A 22,641-nucleotide genomic window follows, 5' to 3' on the forward strand; every position below is an offset into this window, starting at 1 on the left:
ATCTTTCTATGTCTGTTTTTTTCTCCATCTGATTCCAACCCTTGTCCCTGTTTTCCCTCTGCCCCTCCTCTTTCCTCCCCTCCAGTTCTGTCAGCCCAGTGGTTGGCAGCTGGTTCCTGAGCGGCAGCCGGCCTCCTTCTTTGTAGCGGTTCTGACTGACATCAACTCTGAGCGTCACTACTGTGCGTGCTTCACCTTCTGGGAGGGCCTGGACAACCCGCAGGTGAGGCAGACGTCTGTGCCCTGTCCTTCCCGGTTCAGTTGTTGCTGCATCCTCACCCGTTTCCTGTCACTTCTGTCACATCACAGGGCCCAGAAACACTTTCTGTCATACTTGCCCATTACTAAATAAATGGAAGCGTTACACATTTTCAAAAAATGGTGCCGATCAAGATGCTAATTTTGTGTGATTAGTGTCCACTCAGTGCTTTATTTTTTAAAGGAGACATATTATGCTTTTTCTTTAGTTTTCCCCTTTCCGCTAGTGTGTTATATAGTTTTTTTTTCTGTAGGTAAAAGGTCTACAAAGTTTAAATGCCCAAAGTCCTCGGTAAAGACATTAGGGGTGCAGCGGATCACAAAACTCACGGTTCGGATAATTTTTCGGATCAGAAAAAAAAAGAGACAAATATAATGTTGCTTGCCAGAACACATGAAGCAGAGAGAGAACTTTTGCCCGGTGGTCTTAAATGAAAACAACCTTCAAGTCCGGAGTTTAAATAAAATCTTAAATAAAATCTAAAGTGCAGAATGAGGCATGAATCACTGAATCAGTTGGGAGGGAGAGATGTTCACGTCTCGCTGCGGGAAAAACACTCTCACTTTCCCCAACAGTGAGACTTCTTCTTTACACTTATTTATTAGATCAAGACAAACTGCAATATATATATAATATTATAGGCGCATTATCCTCACCTTCTGCTCCGAAGTTTTCCCTTTGTCCTCTGACAGTGGCAGATATTCAAATGTGGCAGAAAAGCGAAACAAGACAGATAGATGTAGATTTTTTTTTATTATTGTAGTGCTTATTAATTATTAAAACCATTATATTGTTTGTTTTGATAGGTTTGAAAGATCCAAAGTAAACGATGCTTTGAAAGTGTAAAATCAAAGAAAATATTTGAGATGTTACTTCGTTGCCGCCATCCTTTGAATTCCAGGAGACGTGACAATACGCAGGCGCAAGCAGTGAACCAGTGAATGAGCTCATTCTAATCGTGTTCCTCTGGTGGCAGACAAACCTCCAAAACTTCCAACATAGGCTGGAAGTGCGACCAATCACAACAGAGTGGGTCAGCTGGCCAATCAGATCAGACTGGGCTTCATTGGGAGGGAGGGGCCTTAAAAAGACCAGCGTTACAGACAGGGGCTGTGAAAGAGGAGCTGCAGGAAACTAATGTTTACTGAACATTAGAGTATAATATGTCTCCTTTAATGCTTCCTCCCTGTGAACATTGTCTGTTGTCTTTGTTCATGCATGGTTCACTGAGCCCTATTTATTTCGTGTTTTCCACTAGAAACCAGATTTCTGATTGGATGTGTTTGTCTTGGCCTGCTGTGATTGTAGCCTGACCTATTCTGTGTTCAGCTGCAGAAGACTGAGGCCAGCGAGGCAGATGAGGCGGATGACGAGCTGTCCGTCGTCCAATCAGCGAAGGTCTTTGCCCCGAAGAGTCTGGTGCTGGTGTCCCGACTGGACTACACCGAGGTTTTCAGGGTACGAAGCACACGACGGTTTTTACTCTCCACCACTGATTGTGTGAATGTGTGCATTAGTAAATACAGAAATGTTCCAGATACCATGTTTTCTTGGATTTTGTGAACCCTAACCCAGGCCGATACCGAGCACCGATCCGTGCAGAGCATTTCAAAATGAAAAAAAACTTTTATGACAACAATTATGTCCTTTGAATAGCTGTTCAAGTGCAGCCAGAGCTTATAACAATAAGACATCTAATGCTTTAAATAGCACAGTAACAGTATAAAACAAAATAATAGTAAAAATAAATAAAGAGATCAAGGAATGAATAATTTGCAGCTGCAGTTAAAAAATAAAATACCTTTAGTCTGTATCTTTCATAGTAACAGTGTAAAACAACAATACAGTACACATCCCCGTTTTATTTGTGGGACTTTCCTGTATGAAATATTACCAAATTGCTGACACTTTCACTAGCTCTGGCAAATGCTACACTACCGGAAATCACTTGTTCTTCGCCGCTCTGAAAACCGTGCTTGCCAGTTAGAGCGGGGTGAAACTACTCTAAAGATGTGGCACTCGCCGATGCCAGGTCCAGCATTTCCGGCAGTATCACAATATTGGACGAAATTCGTATTCATCATTTTGCCTTTAAGCTCTTTACATTTTGTGCAGATGCGTATGCCATTTATTATTTTGATAACAGTTGAGTAATATTGTCCATAGTAAATATGGAGTTGTGTCCTTCCCTCTGACATGAACAGAACTGTCTGGGTCTAGTCTACACCATCTACGTTGATGGCCTGTCTGCGCCTTTGGAAACGGTCATCGGGAATCTCCTCACTTGCATCATCCCCATTGCCGGAGGCTCCCAGGTAAAACTAATGACCCTTCATCTCTTTCTCACACACACCTGTACAAACTGAACTAGCTGTCACAGACCAGAGCTGTAGTGATCATGTGACTCCAAGCCACCAATTCCTCAGACTCATGTTTTGTGCAGTTCAGTTTTGCTGGACACTCCTAATGGTTCACTTGGCCTTGTGTCACTCCGAAGCAGTAGCACCTTGTTCAACATGCACACCCAGCGTTGACCGCTGGCGTTGCTAAACTTGCTCATTTGTTAGCTTGGTAACCAAAAAAATATGAGCTACTGATGTAGAGTTTTGGACCTTGTTCCTTTTCATTTGTATGTATATGCATATAAAAAAGACTTTGATTGTGCATGTGCAAAAGATCTTTGTGCATGCATAATTTGAATAATGTATAGAGCACTTTAAACACAAGGTTTTACAGTTGGTTTTGCAGCAGATCTCTCTCCCTGTGGGGAAGTCGGCTGTAAACACACTCAAGTTTAGACGTCCTACCATTATTTTAGTTTTGTCATTGCGATGGGTTTACTGTGAGACATAAAGCACAAAGCTTTGTTGAGCACATGTCCTCCTTAGTGAACTATATGCACCACTTAACAGATGTAGGGTAAATCCTTACATGTTTCATTCAGCATTGGCCACGGACACGTTTGATTTCTTTCATGTAACATATTATATCTGACACACAAACCTCTAACTCATCACACTGAGACTCTCCACTGACCTGAGCAACAAACTCCATCAGATTGAGAACGGTTCTTCACCTGAACATGCACCAGCAGCTCCAACGTTTTCTCATGACATTCTTTTGTCTTGTCATTTCTCTCTCTTTTTCTCTCCTTACCATTTACTCACTTGAAATATATTTTTGTTGAGCTATATGTCTTTGGGTTGTTTTGTCATTCATGCTCATGGTGCCCAAACAGTAAGTGATTTTTTTATTTTTATGAATTGACATCAGTTGAATTGTGGTTTCCAGATGTAGTAACACGTGTGTGCACCCTACTGTACGCTGGTTCCTCTGTGTTACAGACAGAGATGTCCCCAGTTTGTAGTTTAGACAAGGTTCCTCAGGCGCTGGCCTGTGACTGGCTGCTGGCCTGTCTTCAGGTAACTTTCCCGTCCTGCAAGCCTCACCAATCAACAGATCAGCTTGATGTTACTGATTCTGTTAATCAAGCAGCAAAGTGTTGTTTTCTTTCCTTTGAGGAACGTGCTTCTTCTCGCACTCATTTCAAATCATGTGTGATAGATGGTGTCTGAGCTGTTTATGACCGGCTGCCTTTTTGTGTTTGTGATCGAACGGCTTTAACAGGATCGTGTTAATCATTTAGAACATTTCTTTTTTTGTTTTTTTTCCTTATCTCGCCTTAACTTGTTCCCTCACACACACACACACACACACACACACACACACACACCTGAAGCAGTGCAGGTGATAATGTATTTGCTGCGTGGCCATATGGGACACCAGATGGCTTCCTACTGGAAAGCACAGCATCTGAATGAGAGAATGAGATCTGATCAGTATTAACACACACACACACACCACATCTGAACACACAAACACTCATCTATGTACAGGCCAACGTTAAAGCTTGTTCCTCAGTCATCCTCCATCTTGCTCGTGGATTGTGACTTGACTGTTGATCATTTGTTTCACGTGACCTGTAATGTAAAATGTACGACAGTCACAGTTTGTCTCACTCAAACAGCCATATACAGTAAATGCACACAGCTGCTCGAAGGCCCTGTTCCTGTCCAGCCCAGGACAAACAGTTCTGTTCTCCCGACTCACCGGGCTCACAGGCCACTTCAGAACGAGTACCACACGCGGTCCTTCGGAGCTCCTGACAGACCCCAGCAACAGGACACTTGATGATTGCAGCCATTAGACTTATTGTCTTGGCAACACTGTCGCACACCAAACAGCTTTTGGCTCCACTTGGCCAACATGAGACTTATTTCTCTATTTATATGTAGAAAGTGTTGTTAGATTTACATAGTTGTTTAAGTTAGAATATTTTTTATACATCATTACAAGCACATTTTCATTTGTGTAGTATTTCCCATCGCATGAACTGATGTGCAAAGTTACTACAGTATGTCAAAATGAATGCAATGATGTAGGCTAACGTTAGCAACCCAGTGCTGTGGAAGACTAGGTTTCAGTCAAACTGATCCCTAAATTATTTTATTTTTTTGTTACACAATATTAACAGAAATGTTTAACAAAACCTAATGACTAAAATATGTCACAACAACAACAAAAAAAGACTAAATTTAATTTTAATTTAATACATTTACAGATTTATACCACAGACTAAAATAACAGGATGAAAAAGACTAAATGTGATTAAAACTTATCGAACACATCTGATTCAGGACTCAGACTAAATTTAAAAAACACAGACAAAATTAACGGGGATCCAAACTGGTTATCCAAGATGGCACGATGTTCACCACTCACATTGCTTCGGCTTCCCCCTCTATTTTTCCAACATTAGAAGCTGTAAATTGATATGCAAAGTCTGTTGAGGTCCTTAAACAGGTCCGGTCAGCGTGTGACAGTTACAGCAGCTGGTTTTATCTGACTTTGTGAAGTGAACTCGAGGCTGTTGGCCTGATGTGAGAACTGCTGAATTGTAAAAGCAGAGCAGTAGTTGTGACCTTGTGATGAGCAAGACCGTCCCTAATGCAGAAAAGTGACAAAACACATGTTTTATAGGAACTTCCCTTGTTAAGTGATTCCCCACAATCTGCAAATGACCTCTGACCGCTGACCTCTGACCTGTGTTTGTGCGGGTACATGTGTTGTACTGTCAGATTTCTTGTTTTTCCCTCCTTTACTGATTGGGGCCGTTATCTTTATAAGTGATTAATGTGACTGAGGGAATTTCAATCCCAATTTATGGTCAGGGCCTGTCACAGCGCCAAGAGCTTCACACGCGGTAAAACTGAAGGGAAAACGCCATTGATTGTTTTGCCTGAAGTCATTTCTGCTTCCCGTGAGTCGATGGACGTGCAGCACGTTCACTTCTTCAGTTCTTCTCATGGTGGCGTGCAGTGAGGAACTCTGCCGTGACCAGAATCAGTTTTATTACCTGTTCTCAGAGAATAGGCCGAGTCGTGGTTAGAAGTTTTCAGTTTCTAAATGAAAAAATAACTCTGCGTTAGAGTTAGTGTGATGTCAGACCCACGGTCGTTGGAGTTCTCATAGCTCATTTGATAACTCGTGATAGACGAACATTTCCACTTTGAGTGTCTCATGAGACAAAGGTTAACATTGTGCTTGTACCTCGGTCAGGTGAATGTGACCTACAGTGGACTGCACTGGTAAACATCATGTCTGCACACTTCTCTTCTTCCTTCTTACCTTTATTATACAACTATTCTATAATTAAGCAATAGCTCACGACAGGTCGTGGTATCCGTTTTGCGTCCGGCCGAACAAAGCCCCCTAACTGTGATATAATGACGTGAGCTATTGCTTTTATAAAACGGTTAAAAGTTTGGCGAAATGAAAGTAATAGACACACTACAATTACATTTTATATTTCGTCAAAAAAGCATTTTTTTTTAGAGAATACAAAAAAGTAGTCCCTCCTGTCTGCGGTCGCTATGCAACACACTGTAGCGTTCCTCACAGAGAAGGCTACGGGACGGTAGCTGGGTTCGCAGGCTGTTCCAAAACTACAACCATTCAACCTCACGTGTGCTTTGAGCTCTCGTCGGTTTCCTCAACTTCACTCCGTCTCTACTCACGTTTACTCACGTCTGCTCACGTCATTACTTCCTGAGTCTTGGAGTGATACAGACCTGTGCAAATTAATTTGACATTATAGCCATTGTATATGCTCATTTTACCACAGCTATGAACCAATCAGATCGCTTGATTTAAGACAAATTAAAGAAGCATCATTTGTGCTGCTGTTGCTCTGTTCATTTTAGCAAAAAAAAAGGCATGATCACATGTTGCTGTCCTTGCTCTGTTGAATCCCACACGATGGCTTCACTTTATGTTTCGCACACGTGTCTCTCATGCTATATTTCTATCCCTCATCCTGCAGTTCATGTTGAGGATGTCATTGTTTGTGCAGCATCCTTGTTTTGCCATGCTCATACATTACTGTCATGTTGTTGTCAAGTGTGGGCATCCTGTGCCCCCACCCCTGCTGTTTCTAACCGGGGTCTTATTTTCGTGTGTGTGTGTGTGTGTGTGTGTGTGTGTGTGTGTGTGTGTGTGTGTGTGTGTGTGTGTGTGTGTGTGTGTGTGTGTGTGTGTGTGTGTGTGTGTGTGTGTGTGTGTGTGTGTGTGTGTGTGTGTGTGTGTGTGTGTCTCTCTCTCTCTCTCTCTCTCTATCTCTCTATCTCTCTATCTCTCTATCTCTCTCTCTCTCTCTCTCTCTGCTGGGTGCTTGTGTAGCCGGGCCAAGAGGAGAGGGAGGAGAGAGTGGTACGCCAGCCTGACTTCATTCTCCCCTCGTCACCGATCAGCTCTGAGCTCTCCCACCTTCTTTTTTCTCCGCCCATTCCTCGCAGCTAATCCATCCAACCAATAAAAATGCTTTTACACAGAGTCAATATGTGACCAACAGCTGATCTTTTTCTTTTTTAATATCATATTTATATCGTCGGCATTTCTGATACAAGCGTGAGCCGCTGAGATTTCCCACAGATTCATGATACTGAATATGTGACTTTAGGACTATAGAGTAGAAAAGTAAAGATTTCAGGGTTCACTCTCAGATCAGTCGAGATAACCTTCCATGCACTACGTCGGTGGAACAAGGATGAGCAACAAAAAGTAATTTGATTGTTATAAATACATGTTTATAATCCGTGTAATCAACAGCACAATAATTCCTGGTTGACGGGAGCGACACCATAATATCCTCTTTGTTCCCCAGGCCCAAATAGTCTAATAATAATATATGATTATCATTATAATTAGTATAATAACTACCATGTCTCTGATGAAGCATCCTCATGACTGTTCTGAATGAATCCTCTAGTTTGCCTTTAGTTGTCTACTAAATCTCCTATTTTTCAGAATCTTAAACGATGGTTAAGATCAGGTCAACACAAAAGTCAATAGTTGTATTTTAACCACTGGGAAAATACAGCATGTGGATCCAAAATACACAAGTACAACTCTGTAGAACACTCCCTTCATTCAAATAGATATCTTTTCCATCATCAAAAGATTTTTTTACAGGAGGAATTTAGCTTCACCTCATATATAAACACTTCCATCAGATTCTTATATTTAGCCTTCATATGCTGTTCTTCAACTTTAATAAATGGTTCATAACATGCTATAATCTAGTCGTATGCAGCTCTAAGGACATTTTGTGCATATTCATGTGCAATATATGTCAACAACAATCTGTTTGTCTCCATTTGCTGCAGTGACTTACAAAATACATTACTAACACTTACAGTATATCTTCTTACAACTACATTACAGTGTGTTATGAAGCGTTTATCAGAGTTCTGAAGCGAAGTGTTTAATGTGTGTTGGCACAGAGCAGGATTAATTCACCAAGTCACATTGGTTCAGCTCATGTTCCTACATTAGTCAGAGCTGATCATTTTTCTTCTTCACATATCTGCCCCTCGCTATCAAACCTGTCTGAATCCAAACAGCTACGTTAACACACCGGATGATCAGCTGTTGGATCACAGTATTGAAACGCTCACCGCCGCCTGCTGACGCTATGGCTGTTGTAGAGAGCATGACATCCTGCTGCACTTTGTTCTCCCATCATCTCCATTTCCACTCCCGGATCCCGTTGTTATCCACACACAAATCAATATTCCTCGTCTTTCTGGAGCACAGAACATTTCCATTTCCACAGTTATCTGTAATGGTGGAGGACATAGTGATCAGCCACAGTCTGAGTCTGACATCTGGAGTTTACTATTACTATACTATTTCAGCCTTATTACAGATTGCATGTCAGCTCAGATAAGGATCTGTACAGTATTGGATTTGTCCCAGGACGTTTGTTTCATGGTCCTAATCGAATCACCCGTACAGTTAGCCCTGATCAATCTTGCTGACATCAGTCTGCAGTGGAAAATCACCTGCCATGTCACTGGGATCTCCGTCTCCCCCGGAGGCTCACTGGTGTCGTATTGCAGCCCCGCTCCATTCACATCCTGATCGGCTGGAATGGCTTGTGTCTGATTTGTCGCGTACCTGCTAAGCTTCTGGGATTCTCCATTTCTCTGTGGCTGACTCACGCACAGCTGTGATTGAAGCTGTCAAACTCTGGTTTTCTGAGAAACACCATTCGTTCCCTGATTTTCTTCACCCCTCACTCCCTCCCTGCCTGCCTCTCCTTCTTCTCAATCTTTCTTTCTTTTCTCTCTGGTTCCACAGAGGACTATAACATTAGGTGCTGGCGACCGGCAAGTTATCCAGACTCCCATAGATGACTCGCTTCCTGTCAGCGGCAGCAGCGTGGCCCAGCTCTTCAGACAGCTTGGTACGGATGATTAGATTGTGGGATTACTACACCTGTCCCATTTACATACAACGACTGCCAAAGTCTGCCACATTCGTTCTATGGCTAAAAGGTTTCTAATCAGAACAGTTCTCAGAATTTGAAATAAGAAATAAAAAAGTGTTCATTACTCTGTATGTATCACTGAAGTCATGGTGAGTGGCTGTTTTGCCCATCCCACAAAAACATAAGAAACACCTCTAACCAAAATCTCAGTAATAAACATGTCGTTGAAGTAACGTACTAGGCTCCATAAAAGTAGAATTTATGAAACAGGATTTAATGAACACGTGTATGACTTGTTTCTCCCTCCTGAACTGTGCTCTGGTCTCCCTCAGGTATAGTCAACGTGTTGTATCTGTTCTGTGCCGCCCTGACGGAACACAAGATCCTGTTCCTGTCCAGCAGCTACCAGAGGCTGACGGACGCCTGCCGCGGTCTGCTGGCCATCATGTTCCCCCTCAAATACAGGTGAGTCTCCGCCCACAGTGGCTCACTGCTGTGACTGTCGGATACCGTAAGAATACAGGTTCACGTGAAGAGTCTCTTGCTGTTTGTGTCTTTCTCAGCTTCACCTACGTTCCCATCCTACCGGGAAAACTGCTCGAGGTCCTGAGCACTCCTACTCCCTTCATCATCGGTGTCAATTCCTTCTTTCGTTCCGAAACACAAGAGCTGGTAGGTTCTCATCACCACGATGTGACACTGCTTCAACAGGATGAGAGCAGACAAACTGCATCACTGTAGCAGGAAAGGCAGGACATTTCTTGTCGGAATTGTAGTTGACCTCCACACAACACATTGTGTCAACAATCAACAAACAGTTATACCACCAGAAGATAAATTAGTTCTACCACCAACTGCCAGTTTCCAGTTGTAAGAGAGACATGTGTCTGTTAAAGTTTTAAAAGTTGAGAGCATTGTTGCATAAAGTTCAAATGAGACGGTGGAGGTGAAGGTTTTCCTGTGATGTGCTTACTGTACATACAGTATAGATCAGTCTACGCTCAGCTGCTCTGACATGGATCTGAGTGCAGATCACATGTCGACTCTTGTGACCCATGAAGCAACAGTTCATCTGTCTCTTATTTAACTGCCCAATCTGGTACCTGTAGATTCTAATATAGTTATCTATTCAAACCATGCCAAGATGAATTATACCAATTCCATTAAAATAATAAATGTCTACATCAGTAGCTCTCATCCTTTTCAAATCATGACCCCCCAGAATTATCAGGTCGTTGGAATCTCACTTTGAATCATTATATCACTTATACAGACGATGTCATTTAGAAACCAGTCTCCAGCTCAAACAGGTTTATTTTGGATGTAGTTTGATCCAGAAGTGATCTCTGCCCCAGGTTTGAGAACCCCTGCTCCAGATCATTTGCTGCTCTCTTATTGAAGCCTGACGAGTTGTATAATGGACGCTGCTGTCTGAGACATCGTGCCCATGGCTTCCACAACAACCAGACGATGTGTCTTGTACAGTAGTCAGACGAACATTATCGATGTAGGAGCAGTCACCAGGGTCAATGTTCGGAGGTCACTGTCTGCATGTAATGAGCAGCTGAGGGACAACTCTCCTCTGTTGGTCTCCGTCTTTGTCTTTCACTGGCTGTTATGGCCTTTTGTATCACGCTGATGTGCTTTGTCCACAGTCTCAGAAGCACCGATAAAAAGTGTGTGTGTGTGTGTGTGTGTGTGTGTCTGTGTGTGTCTGTGTGTGTGTGTGTGTGTGTGGTTGTGTGTGTGTGTGTGTGTGTGTGTGTGCGTGTGTTTTCTGCTCAGTTGGACGTGATCATCGCCGACCTGGACGGTGGTACGGTGACCACCCCCGAGTGTGTCAACATCTCCCTGCTGCCTGAGCCGCTCCTCCAGCAGACCCAGACTGCGCTGTCCATGGTAAGAGCTGCAGACGGAACCCAGAACACACACACATGATACACACACACGATACACACCGAACTGAGCACTGGGATTGACATGCTGTTGCTTTTCTTAATCTATTTTCTAAGCCTGAAGTTTCATTTCACAAACCCTTTTTTTGATCCTTCCTGTTGGAAAGGTGCATTTTAGTTTCCATTGAGTCTTTTGTGTTTTTATTTTCCTGTTTGTTGAAGCTTGGTGTTTCAACAGTTTTGTTGCTGCCCACTCAGCCGGAGTAATAACCACATCACCCACACGTCCGATCACGTGTGATTCCTGCTCTGCTCTGTTGTGTTCCCATTAAGCACTTCAAGTAATTCCAGCTCTTATCAATCATTGCTTCCTGTATTCCAGTGCAGCCCATTCTGAGAAATGCTTTTTTTTATCTGTCTAAGTGTTTGAACATTTTTTTTTCCTGGTTCCTTATAATCTTGTTGACTTTGTTGTACAGTTTACTGTATATGTTTCATGATAGATAGGGGGTGATGCTTTTCAAACAGTGCAGTTACTCATCTCGTTGAGTGTCTTGGGTGTGTGGATGACAACAGAAATGTTGCAGTAAAAGATGATGATTACAGGCACATACAGAATAATTGTTAGATCACATAAGCCCGGGCCTGTCGGCATCCTGCTGGTTTTTACCACCTCACGTGCTGCAGAGTTAACAGTCTGACAAAGACAAACTAGTCGTGATAACACTTCAATATACAGCATCTATAAACAGAACTCACTCCCTTTATCTTCCTCTTGATTTATTATTTTACTGCATTAAATTACATTGTGTTGACATTGTAAAAGATATTTTTAACCAAACTTGAAAACACAACTTTGCAAACTTGAAACTTTCAAGAGTTATTTTCCAGAAAAACAAAAAGCAGAAGCAGAAGGTTCACAGTTTTGTTTGCCTCACTTATTGTCTCCGTGCACTTTGACATACCCCTTAAACAGGATAATCATGGCCACGTTTAAAATATTCCTTAGATGTCATTATCAAACCTTCATGACAAAGAAATGGAATTGAGGCTTGATCATTTAGAGTTTAAGCATAAAGTTTATTGTTAATATTTATAAAGAAAACACAAATATATAGAAATAATATAGAAAATAAACATTTAGAAACACAAATGCACGTCATTTCTCCAGTATTTGTTCTGTAAAATAAAAGTTTTCTGTCTGTTAACAGCTCATATCATATCATATATAAATCGGTCGGGCTCTAATAAATATTTCATTATATAAAGACTTAGTTTTTTGGGACATGTAAGCGTCAGTCTTCTAAAAAGCTGAACTGAACCACAAACACAAGTATTAGAAAACATACGACATGCTTTTAATATAGTACTTTGACTTGATTTCTAAATGCTTCTCGGGACTCTCTGACCCTTCTTCAGGGCAAGTTATTATTACAATCAGACGAAATGAACATCGTCACTCCGTCTCTGTATGAAGTTATGATTCTGGTTGAGGTCCTGGATGATCAGGCTCTGTTTGCTGCTGCTGTGTTTGCAGTCACATGTAAATCCTGATGCTTCATTTCATCTGATTATTGTTGTTGTATGAAACGAGGGGAGTGAGTACCTGGTGAATGACTGACGAGCGCGGCGCAGAACACAGGACGGTCTTCCCTCTGCTGCTGACTCACCGGTCATCAGCGGTCACCGAGGCAGAGGTCGGGATGTGTTTGTTTGGCAGAGGCTAAGTTGGCTTCTCCGTCTCAGCTCCGATGTGCCAAGTGTGTTTGGACGCGGGCGGAATTTTGAAATTGGACATGCTCTTCCCACGAACTCTCGCAGATATTTATAATAACATTTAATCCTGAGATATTTTCTAATCATAAATGCATCGTCCCGACTTTGTGACGTCAGCAGTCTAGATGCAGTCAAATGGCAGAAGGACAGACAGTCTGGAAACAGCTGCAGAGGACGATGTAGAGAAGGGAAGAGCGTTCCGGACCTTTAACCGTCTTTTGATGAAGTAAAAACTTTGAGTTTGAAAGAGCTTTAGGTTCTTCTCTTTCTCTCTTTCACTACCACTTGCAACTGATGTCAGCTTTGCTTGTGTAGCTGGAGAGAAATAGTGAACTTATTGAAATTTGAACTTGTATATGTGGACTTTGTTGTTCATGGTGCGTCTCATCCCGTCCACCCTCTCATCGCCTGCTGTGGGGTCAGTAGTTCCCCCATCACAGCCCTGCAACCTGCTCCATCCTCCACCTTATCAGACACTCCTCTCTCTCTGTCTGCATTCTTATCTTCTCACACCGAGGATGTAGCCATAACACTTCTTGCACAACCTTGTTATACATCTCTTTTATCTCTCTGTTTGATTTTACCCTTTAAGCTGTGTCATTATCTCGTGTTTTTATCACTTTGTTATTTACGTATGTGTGTTTGACAAAGTGACTTTCTGCAGGGATCTAGACCTTTGTTGTTTTATTTCAGAACCGTCACGTCATAGAGCGATGACAGTGATTAGACTGAAACCAGATGACAGTGGTCATTGTTCCGTGTCATATCATAGCCAAATGAAACGACTCCTCATTTTACCCCGGGTTGATTTTCTAAACAACTGCTGTCCCATTAAACGTGTAACATCAGATGTGTACAAACACAAGTGTGTTAGAGTGTCCTGGAGCAGGACACTGAGCTGTGACTCACTCAGCTGAATGCTTCACATTACAAGGCTAAAATAAACCCCACCAAAAAACAAGCAGAGGTCTAATAGAAGTATGGAAGCGATTTCATTGTGAAATTGTTTGTTTTTGTGTTTGTGTCGCTGGTTGCTCTCTGTGCTTCATGACCTCTGACCTGGAGACTCTTGTGTGTTGTGGCCATGGCTCTGTGTGGATGGAATGAAAGCTGGGAACCCGTCAAAGAGGAGATCACTGGGTTGTGTCCTCAGCCGGCAGATCTCAGCTGCAACTCAACCTAACTAGTTTGTGACTGAAAAGGATTATTCCTTTTCAGTCACAAACTGATGGAGTGGATGCTGATTCAGGGAGATGTTTTAAACAGAAGTATTTATTATAAGAGCTCAATATATATCAAGGAGATTACTGGTTCGTTTACACAGATCAACAAGGTGGTCAGTGTATGGCGCCCCAAGACAATCAGGGTTAGGCTTATTATTTATAATAATAAAGGACTAATAACAATAACGAACTGGGGAGCAGCAGCCGGTCTGATCGAACCTCCATCACTGGAAAACAGATCAGTGTGGTTTGGGTGAAGGCTGCAAAATGATGATGATGATTGTTGGGCAGCAACCATGAACCGGGGCTTAGCTGCTCCGCTCTCCTTACAGTTCCCTGGGATGTCCATGTAACAGCCAAGGGACGGAGTTTGTTGCGTATTAGCTCCGCCTGGATACGTCGTAGCTGCAGATGTTTCTGTCTCACAAAAGAAAAATCTGTCACTGAGAATAACCGTTATTTCCTATTGTTTCCACTTCTCTAAAAGTAAACCTCAAATGGTAAATGGAATATATTTATATCAAACTGTTCTAGTCTTATTAACCACTCAAAGTGTTTTAAAGGACAAGTCACATTCATACTGCGCTGCTATGTACTGTACTTTTTCTGTAACATTCATACACTGTCGGAAGAGCGAAGGTGTCACCAAATTAAAAAACACACGTGATGCAGTTTTCATCACCACTTCACTCCCCAGCCCACTATGAAAACCCTTCTGCTGGAAGGATTTATCCAGGACTCTAGTGATGTTCCTAAGATGAGCAACACAAGGAGGGTACGCAGACTTAGTCCGAAGTTACTGATGGAGGTTTCATGTGATGGTTGTTGTAGATTTTGGACCAAGAGCTGGAATTCGCTGACCATGCCTTCCCCCCACTGTCTGCGCAACCCTCTGCACTCAAGATCCAGGTGAGAATGAACGTCTGTCAGCTGATAACCTGCTGTCTTCTTTATTTTAAGGCTTTGAAATGTTTCCTGGTGAAGACGTCTATATATAGCACCTTTTTCTAACTTTAGCCAGTACAGTCTAAACAGTGTAATAGTATTATTTTTAAGAGGAAATAAAAGTTAATACATGCAGAGACCAAAGTTTTGGCACAGCAACATTATAACTGATATGTAAAGATGTAAGTCAAGAGTCCTGCACGGCCATCACAAGTTTCTGCATTTTCTTCTTGTTGCCAAGAGAAAATTCACTAGAATCAATGTATTGCCGCCCTAAAGAAAACAGCCGTGTGTCCTATTCACTCCATGATGTGTGTTGACTTCCACTCAACAGTTGTGTGTGTTTCAGGATAAGGAGATCCGGGCAGTCTTCCTGTGGCTGTTCGCTCGGCTCTTCCAGGGCTACCGCTGGTGTCTACACATCATTCGCATTCACCCCGAACCGGTGATCCGCTTCCACAAGGTACAGGGAGATAATCCAGCATGTAACACACATCATATGTGTATTTCACATGAAAGAGAATCCTGATTATATCTCACCCTCACACAGACACACACGCACACGCACACGCACGCGCGCACACACAAGGTTGGTGCTAACGTGTGTTTCCACAGGCCGCTTTCCTGGGCCAGAGGTCGCTGACGGAGGACGACTTCCTCATGAAGGTGTTGGACGGCATGGCATTTGCAGGCTTCGTGTCCGAGAGGGGGCCTCCCTACAGAGCCACGGACCTGTTTGATGATGTGAGTCTCTCAGCACAATGTGCCGAAAGGCAAAAGAACTTATGAATAGTCACGAAAACCACTTTCTCAAAAAGATTATAACAATGATTTCAACAAATCCATTATTGAGCATTAGTAAAAACAGTTTTGTGAATATCTTAAGACCTGGATTATTTGCATCATGTTTGCTGGCGAGCAGCTTAAGTTTGTTTGATTGTTATGTTTCCTGACACGTTGTCACCACCGAGTGTCGATCAGGAGAACTGTGTCCAACTACTGGCATGAATCTGTTTCATGATGTTCTTGACATTTATTTCTTTATTTAAAAACGATGTCCCTGTTCTCTTCCTGGTTGTAGCTGAATGTAATTATTGCCTCAGATATCAAAGAATGATGGAACTTGATATTTGAAGTAAGCTCACTTCCCTCGGTCCTGTTTTCACAGCTGGTAGCCAATGAGGTGGAGCGGATACGACAAGAGGAGGCCTGTCCACACAAAGTCATGAACCACGTCAAGGAGCTGGCCGAGCAGCTCTTCAAAAACGTAAACTCCCATTGTACTCGTCTAACGTCATGAGACCAACCCCCTCTCTCTCTCTCTCTCTCTCTTCACTCTGTCCTCGTCTTTTTTTATGTCTCTGACACTCGAGTTTGTCCCTCTACTCTTTTTCTTGATTGTCTGTGTCTCCCCCCCTGCAGGAGAACCCTTATCCCGCAGTGGCGATGCACAAAGTCCAGCGGCCGTCAGAAAACAGACAGAACGCTGCACACAGTCAAACACCCTTCCCGGCCCTGGACGACGTTGCGGTCCAGCTCTTCATCGACCACGCTGCCGCCAAGCTCAAGACGGCTCCTCCCATGGTCAAGTCGGAGCTAAAGGGCATGGTGCCGTCTGGACCCACACTGGGTGAGCTGCGGAGGAAACCGTGTTTCTGTGTTGGTGTGTAAAGTAGCATTCAGCCACCAGTGCTGCTCTCAGCATGTGGGACATTGATGTGACACTAGGTGTTAGCAGGTGTACTGTGCTACATGTGCTGCAGGTCAGAGTATGGAGAACTGTGGAATCGCAGCTGGCGCTGCTGGAAAAACTATGTGATGACGTCATTTCTTAATTTACCCAGGAATCTTTTTTCTACATTATGTTCTGCTAAAAAAACACAAAAAAACTAAAATGAATGTCTATGATAGGCCAATATATCTTCAGATGACTAACATATAAGAGATTATCACACTTTAAATCCTGAAAAGTCTTTGAACAGAATATAATCAGTAAAAATATGAAGATCGGAAAAAGGATGTGGGTGAAATTAGGGCTACAACTAACGATTATTTTCATTATAGATTAATCTGTTTTTGAAAGTTTCATTCGTTACACCAACGTCATGTGTGAACTTCCCCCTGCGAGGGTCTGCCTCACAGTGTGTTACATGGGGCTGTGTTCAGTGACGAATGAGTGTCCGCTCCCCCACTTCTGCAGGAGACACTGTGGACAGAAACGGACACGTCATGGCGAACAGCGCCCGCAGGCTGGAGGTGGTCAGGAACTGCATCACTTACATCTTTGAGAACAAGATGCTGGAGGCGAAGAAGGTGGGTGTGATGCATCTCTGCAGAGTTTCACACAGAATAGACAAAAATAATGACTCTAACGTTCATTTTTCATTAGTTATCAAAAAGCAGAGGATCTAGTCTCCACTCTTTTGTCTTTTCCTAAAATACTGACTTCATGTTCATTTAAAAATATGTCATTATTTGTTCTACTCTTTTGTTACTGATTTTTGAACTGACTGTGTATGTGATTCAGATATTGTGTGTCTTTCTTTCCAGCTGATGCCAGCTGTCCTGCGAGCACTGAAGGGTCGGACCGCCCGGGTTTGTCTGACCCAGGAGCTCAACCAGCATGTGCTGCAGAACCGAGCAGTGCTGGACGACCAGCAGTTTGACTACATCATCCGCATGTTGAACTGCACCTTACAGGTGAGCCTCGAAAACACTGGAACAGACCTGAGTTGATCAAATATTATTACAATAAGAAAAATCTGAGGTCGTTGGTCATTTTGAAGGATTAAAACAAACAGGGTGTAAACCACCTGTAGTAGACCTCTGTCCTGAGCTGGTGTTGTTTAATAGTGCAGGTTATTCCTCCTGGACAAAATAAAAGAAGCTATGAAAAGTGGAGAAGTTGCTTGTCCGACCTAATGACAGCTGCCTCTGCGGCCGTCTCCCTAGGTGCGTTTGATTACACCGAAGGGAGCACCCAGTGCACCCAGTTCACTTCAATTTCTTCTAAATGGTTTTTCACATTTTAGTTGTTATCTTTTTCTGTGTAATGGGATCGTCCATGTTTGTCTGCCTCAGCAGCTCTCTCCTGGTTCTGTCGCTGGCCAGTTTGACTGACAGTTGGGTCTCAGTGAGAGCAGGGCGAGGATCAGTGCACACAGCTCAACAGAGAAGCAACGGCACAAAACACTATTTATGTAAAAAATAATTTGGCTCATGATGAAAGTGTCGGGACAAATGAGACTGTGGCGGGCTGCCACAGCTGAGGTCATTAATGGGGAACACTGGGTCTCATTCTACTTTCGGTGCATTGCATTTTCTACAAAGACTGACAGTTTAGATGCATGTAGCCAATGAGAGCGTTTCACTGGTTTACTGTTTGATCATTACAATGACATCATGACTCAGCTCACGGAGGCTAACAGAGCATTTCTTTGAAGCATCTGCAACAATTTCAGCTGAAACTAAAGTGGCAGTAAGTGATTCTAAAGCAAAACACGTTTTGTAAAAATGGGAATATTTCCCGTCTGTTAGCTGTGGTTTGTGTGTGTACTGAAAACAAGCCGTCATATCATTAGAAGTGTCTCAGGTCTGGTGTGATGTGTCGTTTATATTTTCTCAGGACTGTTCACACATGGATGAACACGGCATCGCAGCGGCCCTGCTCCCACTGGTCACAGCTTTCTGCAGAGTAAGTCTCACATTCCACAAATTCCTCTTTAACAGCTAAGGGACGCACGTAGCCAGAACCTGTCCACATGACTTCTGCAGCTTAGGGTGAGAGTTGATGTTGTTAGGTTGTCCTCCTCCAGCGGGCCGTCCCTTCAGTAACCATCTCTCCTTCGACAGAAACTTGGCTCGGGCATCACTCAGTTTGCCTATAGCTGCGTACAGGAGCACATGGTGTGGACCAACATGCAGTTCTGGGAGGCCATGTTCTACGGTGACGTCCAGAACCACATCAGGGCTCTGTACCTGGAGACCGAGGACGGAGAGCAGCAGCAGCAGCAGCAGCAGAACTCAGTGAGCACATGATTTTCTATGACACACAATTGACCTCCAGCTCGCTTTGTGTCCAGTATCTGTCCTGAGCTGCTCGGTCATCAAGTGGACCTCTGTGCTCTGTTCCCAGGAGCAGCAGGACGGCTCGGGCAGGGGCAGGGAGATCAGCGCCCTGGAGCTGGCGTCGGAGCAGAACAGACTTTGGCCGACGCTCGGCAAGGAGATGCAGACGGAGCGCGTGCAGAAGGAGGAGAGCACCGTGTTCAGCCAGGCCATCCACTACGCCAACAGGATGAGCTACCTGCTGCTGCCGCTGGACACCAGCAAGAACCGGCTGCTGAGGAGCACGGGCCTTGCAGACGTGGAGAGCGTGAGCAACAGCTATGTCACAAACAGGTACGGACAGCTGACGGGGGTCAGTTAGAGAATAAAAGGAGAACATATTCAGGTTGGTCGGCCTGTCTGAAACTACCTGAGTAAAGACCCACGTAAAGACTGTTCTGTGTCAATATCTCTTACAACAAAGAGCTGAGACATATGGTTACGATCACTGTCACAACAATAAGAGAGTCACGATACACAACAAAATCGAATTAATGTTAAAAGCAATGATCTGAATTCCACTGCTTTACATTACTATGTATCGATTGTTCCTGAAGGCTGCTGATGCCATTTGCATATCATGTTTTTTGTTTTAACTCTTTTGGGGGGTAAACTATGTTAAACCAAATATTAGGCATAGCTGATTCTTTTTATATACTTTAAAATGTGACGGGATGGATCTTTAAAATTGATCCTCTTTCAAAAACAAAATGAAAGTGACCAGTCGGGTTTTGTAGACGCAGGTTTTATGAAGAATAGCCGTAACAGCACAGTATAGTGTCTACCTCATAATGAAAGTCGCCAGATAAATGCTTTTAATGTGAAGCTGCAGCAAAAAGAAAAAGTTCAGTTAAAAACAACAGCAGCTTTTTCTTCCTGGGAATGTCGCCACAGACACTTCTCAGTTCTTTATACTGCGAATATTGGATTGTGTTTCCTCATTTGTCGATAGAGCGGCTCAACCGATGTTATTTCAAAGAAAATGTTTGTTTGTTTTACCTCTGCTCGGTCCTACAGAGGGTGAAGGTTTCATATAATATGATTTACACTTCATTATCAAGGATGCTGGTGTTGCACTGTAGTGCTTTTCTTAAAGCTGGTTGTTATGAATTTAAAAACAAATGTTTTTGTCTTGTAGTATCGCAGGAAGCATGGCGGAGAGCTACGACACGGAGAGCGGCTTCGAAGATGCTGAGAGTTCCGACGTGGCCAACTCTGTGGTGCGCTTCATCAACCGCTTCGTCGACAAAGTGTGTAATGAGAGCGGCGTGACCAACGAGCACCTGAAGGCTCTGCACACCATGATACCAGGTCCGGAACCTCCACGACATGCCGCAATCTGAGATCTGTCAAGTGTGGACGATGACATCTCCGTCCGTCTGTCTTTGTCCCTGCAGATATTGTTCAGATGCACATTGAGACGTTGGACGCAGTCCACAGGGAGAGTAAGAGGCTGCCTCCAATCCAAAAGGTAACCAATTCCTATTTTTACATCCCACTGGACAAAGGCCATGCAGAACCCCAGCCTGCCCCGCCCACTCCCCTCTGCTCCAATCCCTACAGCTCACAGTACCACGGCAGGTACGTCTGTCCGGCAGAGACAGAGCCGTCTGACTCAGCACGCCTGAGCAATGCATGCTGGGTGATTGCTCTCCCTTGTTGTGCCGTCTGGTCTCTGAGCCTCAGCGGATCTCAGCCTGGCTGCTGTAGCTCCCCGAGGCCCCGCAGACCCCGAGTGCCTTCAGTCCGAAGGGTGCAGTGTTCTCCCTAGGGGCGGTGGCCTCGCTGAGCGTGACTCCACATGTTCTAACCCTAAAACATGTAGCTGCTCAGCTTTGGATGATGCCACTCCATGCTAGCAGATTTGTCTTCTTCCCCCTTCTGGTTTTGTTCACAGTGTCCGGTCACACACAAGTGCTGTGCACATCCATTTGAAGATCAGTTCCAATGTCGTGGAATGAGACTGTGGTCTCCCTGTAGTGAGACGTGTGTGGCATTAGGTGTTGCGTTTTGATTTACTCCCCATCAGTTTTGGACTTCCTTAAGAGGTCACTGTGGGACAGGAAGTGACGTAGGGATTAGCGGACAGAGCCGGCCTCATTCTTCTTTCTGCTCATGTTTAGAAAGGTTGAGCAGCTCTGTTTGAAAATAAGTAAGAAGATATGAGAGTCATTTTAGTAAAGCTATGGTTCCTCAGGGACTGATCAAAAAGAAATCTGAAATTACAGATCTAGCTGCATGACAACTCACCAATATGAATAATAACATTGCTATATATTTATTTTGTCTTGCTGTCTGACAAGATTCCCGAACTGTGCAGTCGTCCAGTAACTCAGCATGCTGGGTGGTTTGATGAGTGTAGTGGTTGTTCCAATAACATCCAAATCTATCTGATCATATCTAATATCATTACACGTTTTCTTGTGTGTCAGTTGAACTCGTGACAGTGCAACATGTTGGCATGGGTGCAACGTAATGATGATGGTGATAGACTTTGTTTTAAAGGACATTAAAGTCTTGTTTCGCGCTTCATAAAAATGATGAAAAATAAAACCTAAACTGAGAAGTTCAATTTAAAATATGTAACTTATTGTCCAAACTCTTGGCATCTGAAATATGTTTGACATGTTTTTGAAATTGGACAACGTCCAAGAAGAAGAGATTCTCTGTTTTGAGACGCTCTTCGTCTCATGCATGTAGACATCATCTTCTCCAACCAGACTGTTCTGTGTTCAAGTAGGAACAGGAGCTCTCAGATTCCTTAATGGAGATGTAGTGAAGTTGATTTCTCCATTTTGACTCTCTGCACCATTAATTCATCCTCCCTGTCGTCCTCTCTTTTGTGTCTTGTCCGTGTGCAGCCCAAGCTGCTGAGGCCGATCCTGTTGTCGGGCGAGGAGCTGGTGATGGACGGCATGCGGGTCCACCTGGTTCCTGATGGACGCGAGGAGGCCACGGGCCTGATGGGAGGTCCTCCGCTGCTCCCCGCCGAGGGGGCCATCTTCCTCACCACCTACCGACTCATCTTCAAGGGCACACCCACAGACCCACTGGGTGAGACATGACACACACAAACACACACACACATTTCGTTGACAGGCAGGGGTCAGACCTGAGAGTCATCTGAACCCAATTCTTTGTCTGCGTCGTCTTCCTGCAGTGGGAGAACAAGTAGTCACGCGCTCATTCCCCATCGCCTCTCTGACCAAGGAGAAGAGGATCTCCGTCAGTTTACCCATGGATCAGTTTGTCCAGGAGGGGCTGCAGCTACGCTCCTGCACCTTCCAGGTAATTCAGACCCTTTCACAAACAGCAACTCCCTGTTATTCTTCTTCTTCTTCTTCTTCGTTTGTCTGTGCTTGCTGTTCTCTCCCCTCACTGCTCTGTGTGTGTGTGTGTGACTGCAGCTTATGAAGATTGCTTTTGATGAGGAGGTTGCGTCCGACCTGGCGGAGGTTTTCAGGAAGCACATGCACAAGCTGCGGTATCCTCAGCACGTCCAGGGCACGTTTGCCTTCACCGTGGGTCAGAGTGGCAAGATGGTGGTGGAGCACAAGACCAAGGACAAGAACCAGTCACTCAAGTAAGGAATCTGTCTCAGGTGAA

At 43.8% G+C, this 22,641-nt stretch overlaps 1 protein-coding gene across 6 annotated transcripts in view; it reads left to right on the forward strand.

Annotated features, from left to right (window-relative positions):
* sbf1 (SET binding factor 1) overlaps window positions 1-22,641 on the forward strand; it is a 52,293-nt gene that overhangs the window by 19,571 nt on the left and 10,081 nt on the right. For 2 of the 6 annotated variants that reach the window (XM_035626536.2, XM_035626538.2), the window contains exons 3-26: window positions 86-223; window positions 1,589-1,717; window positions 2,464-2,574; window positions 3,604-3,681; window positions 6,998-7,027; window positions 8,960-9,065; window positions 9,422-9,554; window positions 9,653-9,761; window positions 10,875-10,988; window positions 14,815-14,892; window positions 15,278-15,391; window positions 15,544-15,672; window positions 16,097-16,195; window positions 16,351-16,558; window positions 17,129-17,241; window positions 17,479-17,628; window positions 18,554-18,622; window positions 18,781-18,954; window positions 19,064-19,329; window positions 20,174-20,346; window positions 20,433-20,506; window positions 21,897-22,089; window positions 22,196-22,323; window positions 22,443-22,618. In XM_035626536.2, coding sequence (XP_035482429.1) covers window positions 86-223; window positions 1,589-1,717; window positions 2,464-2,574; window positions 3,604-3,681; window positions 6,998-7,027; window positions 8,960-9,065; window positions 9,422-9,554; window positions 9,653-9,761; window positions 10,875-10,988; window positions 14,815-14,892; window positions 15,278-15,391; window positions 15,544-15,672; window positions 16,097-16,195; window positions 16,351-16,558; window positions 17,129-17,241; window positions 17,479-17,628; window positions 18,554-18,622; window positions 18,781-18,954; window positions 19,064-19,329; window positions 20,174-20,346; window positions 20,433-20,506; window positions 21,897-22,089; window positions 22,196-22,323; window positions 22,443-22,618 — 3,092 coding nt within the window. The remainder of the gene's footprint in view (window positions 1-85; window positions 224-1,588; window positions 1,718-2,463; window positions 2,575-3,603; window positions 3,682-6,997; window positions 7,028-8,959; window positions 9,066-9,421; window positions 9,555-9,652; window positions 9,762-10,874; window positions 10,989-14,814; window positions 14,893-15,277; window positions 15,392-15,543; window positions 15,673-16,096; window positions 16,196-16,350; window positions 16,559-17,128; window positions 17,242-17,478; window positions 17,629-18,553; window positions 18,623-18,780; window positions 18,955-19,063; window positions 19,330-20,173; window positions 20,347-20,432; window positions 20,507-21,896; window positions 22,090-22,195; window positions 22,324-22,442; window positions 22,619-22,641) is intronic. The other 4 variants (XM_035626537.2, XM_035626539.2, XM_035626540.2 and 1 more) reach the window with 4 other exon arrangements.

Source organism: Scophthalmus maximus, chromosome 2 (genome assembly GCF_022379125.1).
Source record: "Scophthalmus maximus strain ysfricsl-2021 chromosome 2, ASM2237912v1, whole genome shotgun sequence".
NCBI lineage: Eukaryota > Metazoa > Chordata > Actinopteri > Pleuronectiformes > Scophthalmidae > Scophthalmus > Scophthalmus maximus.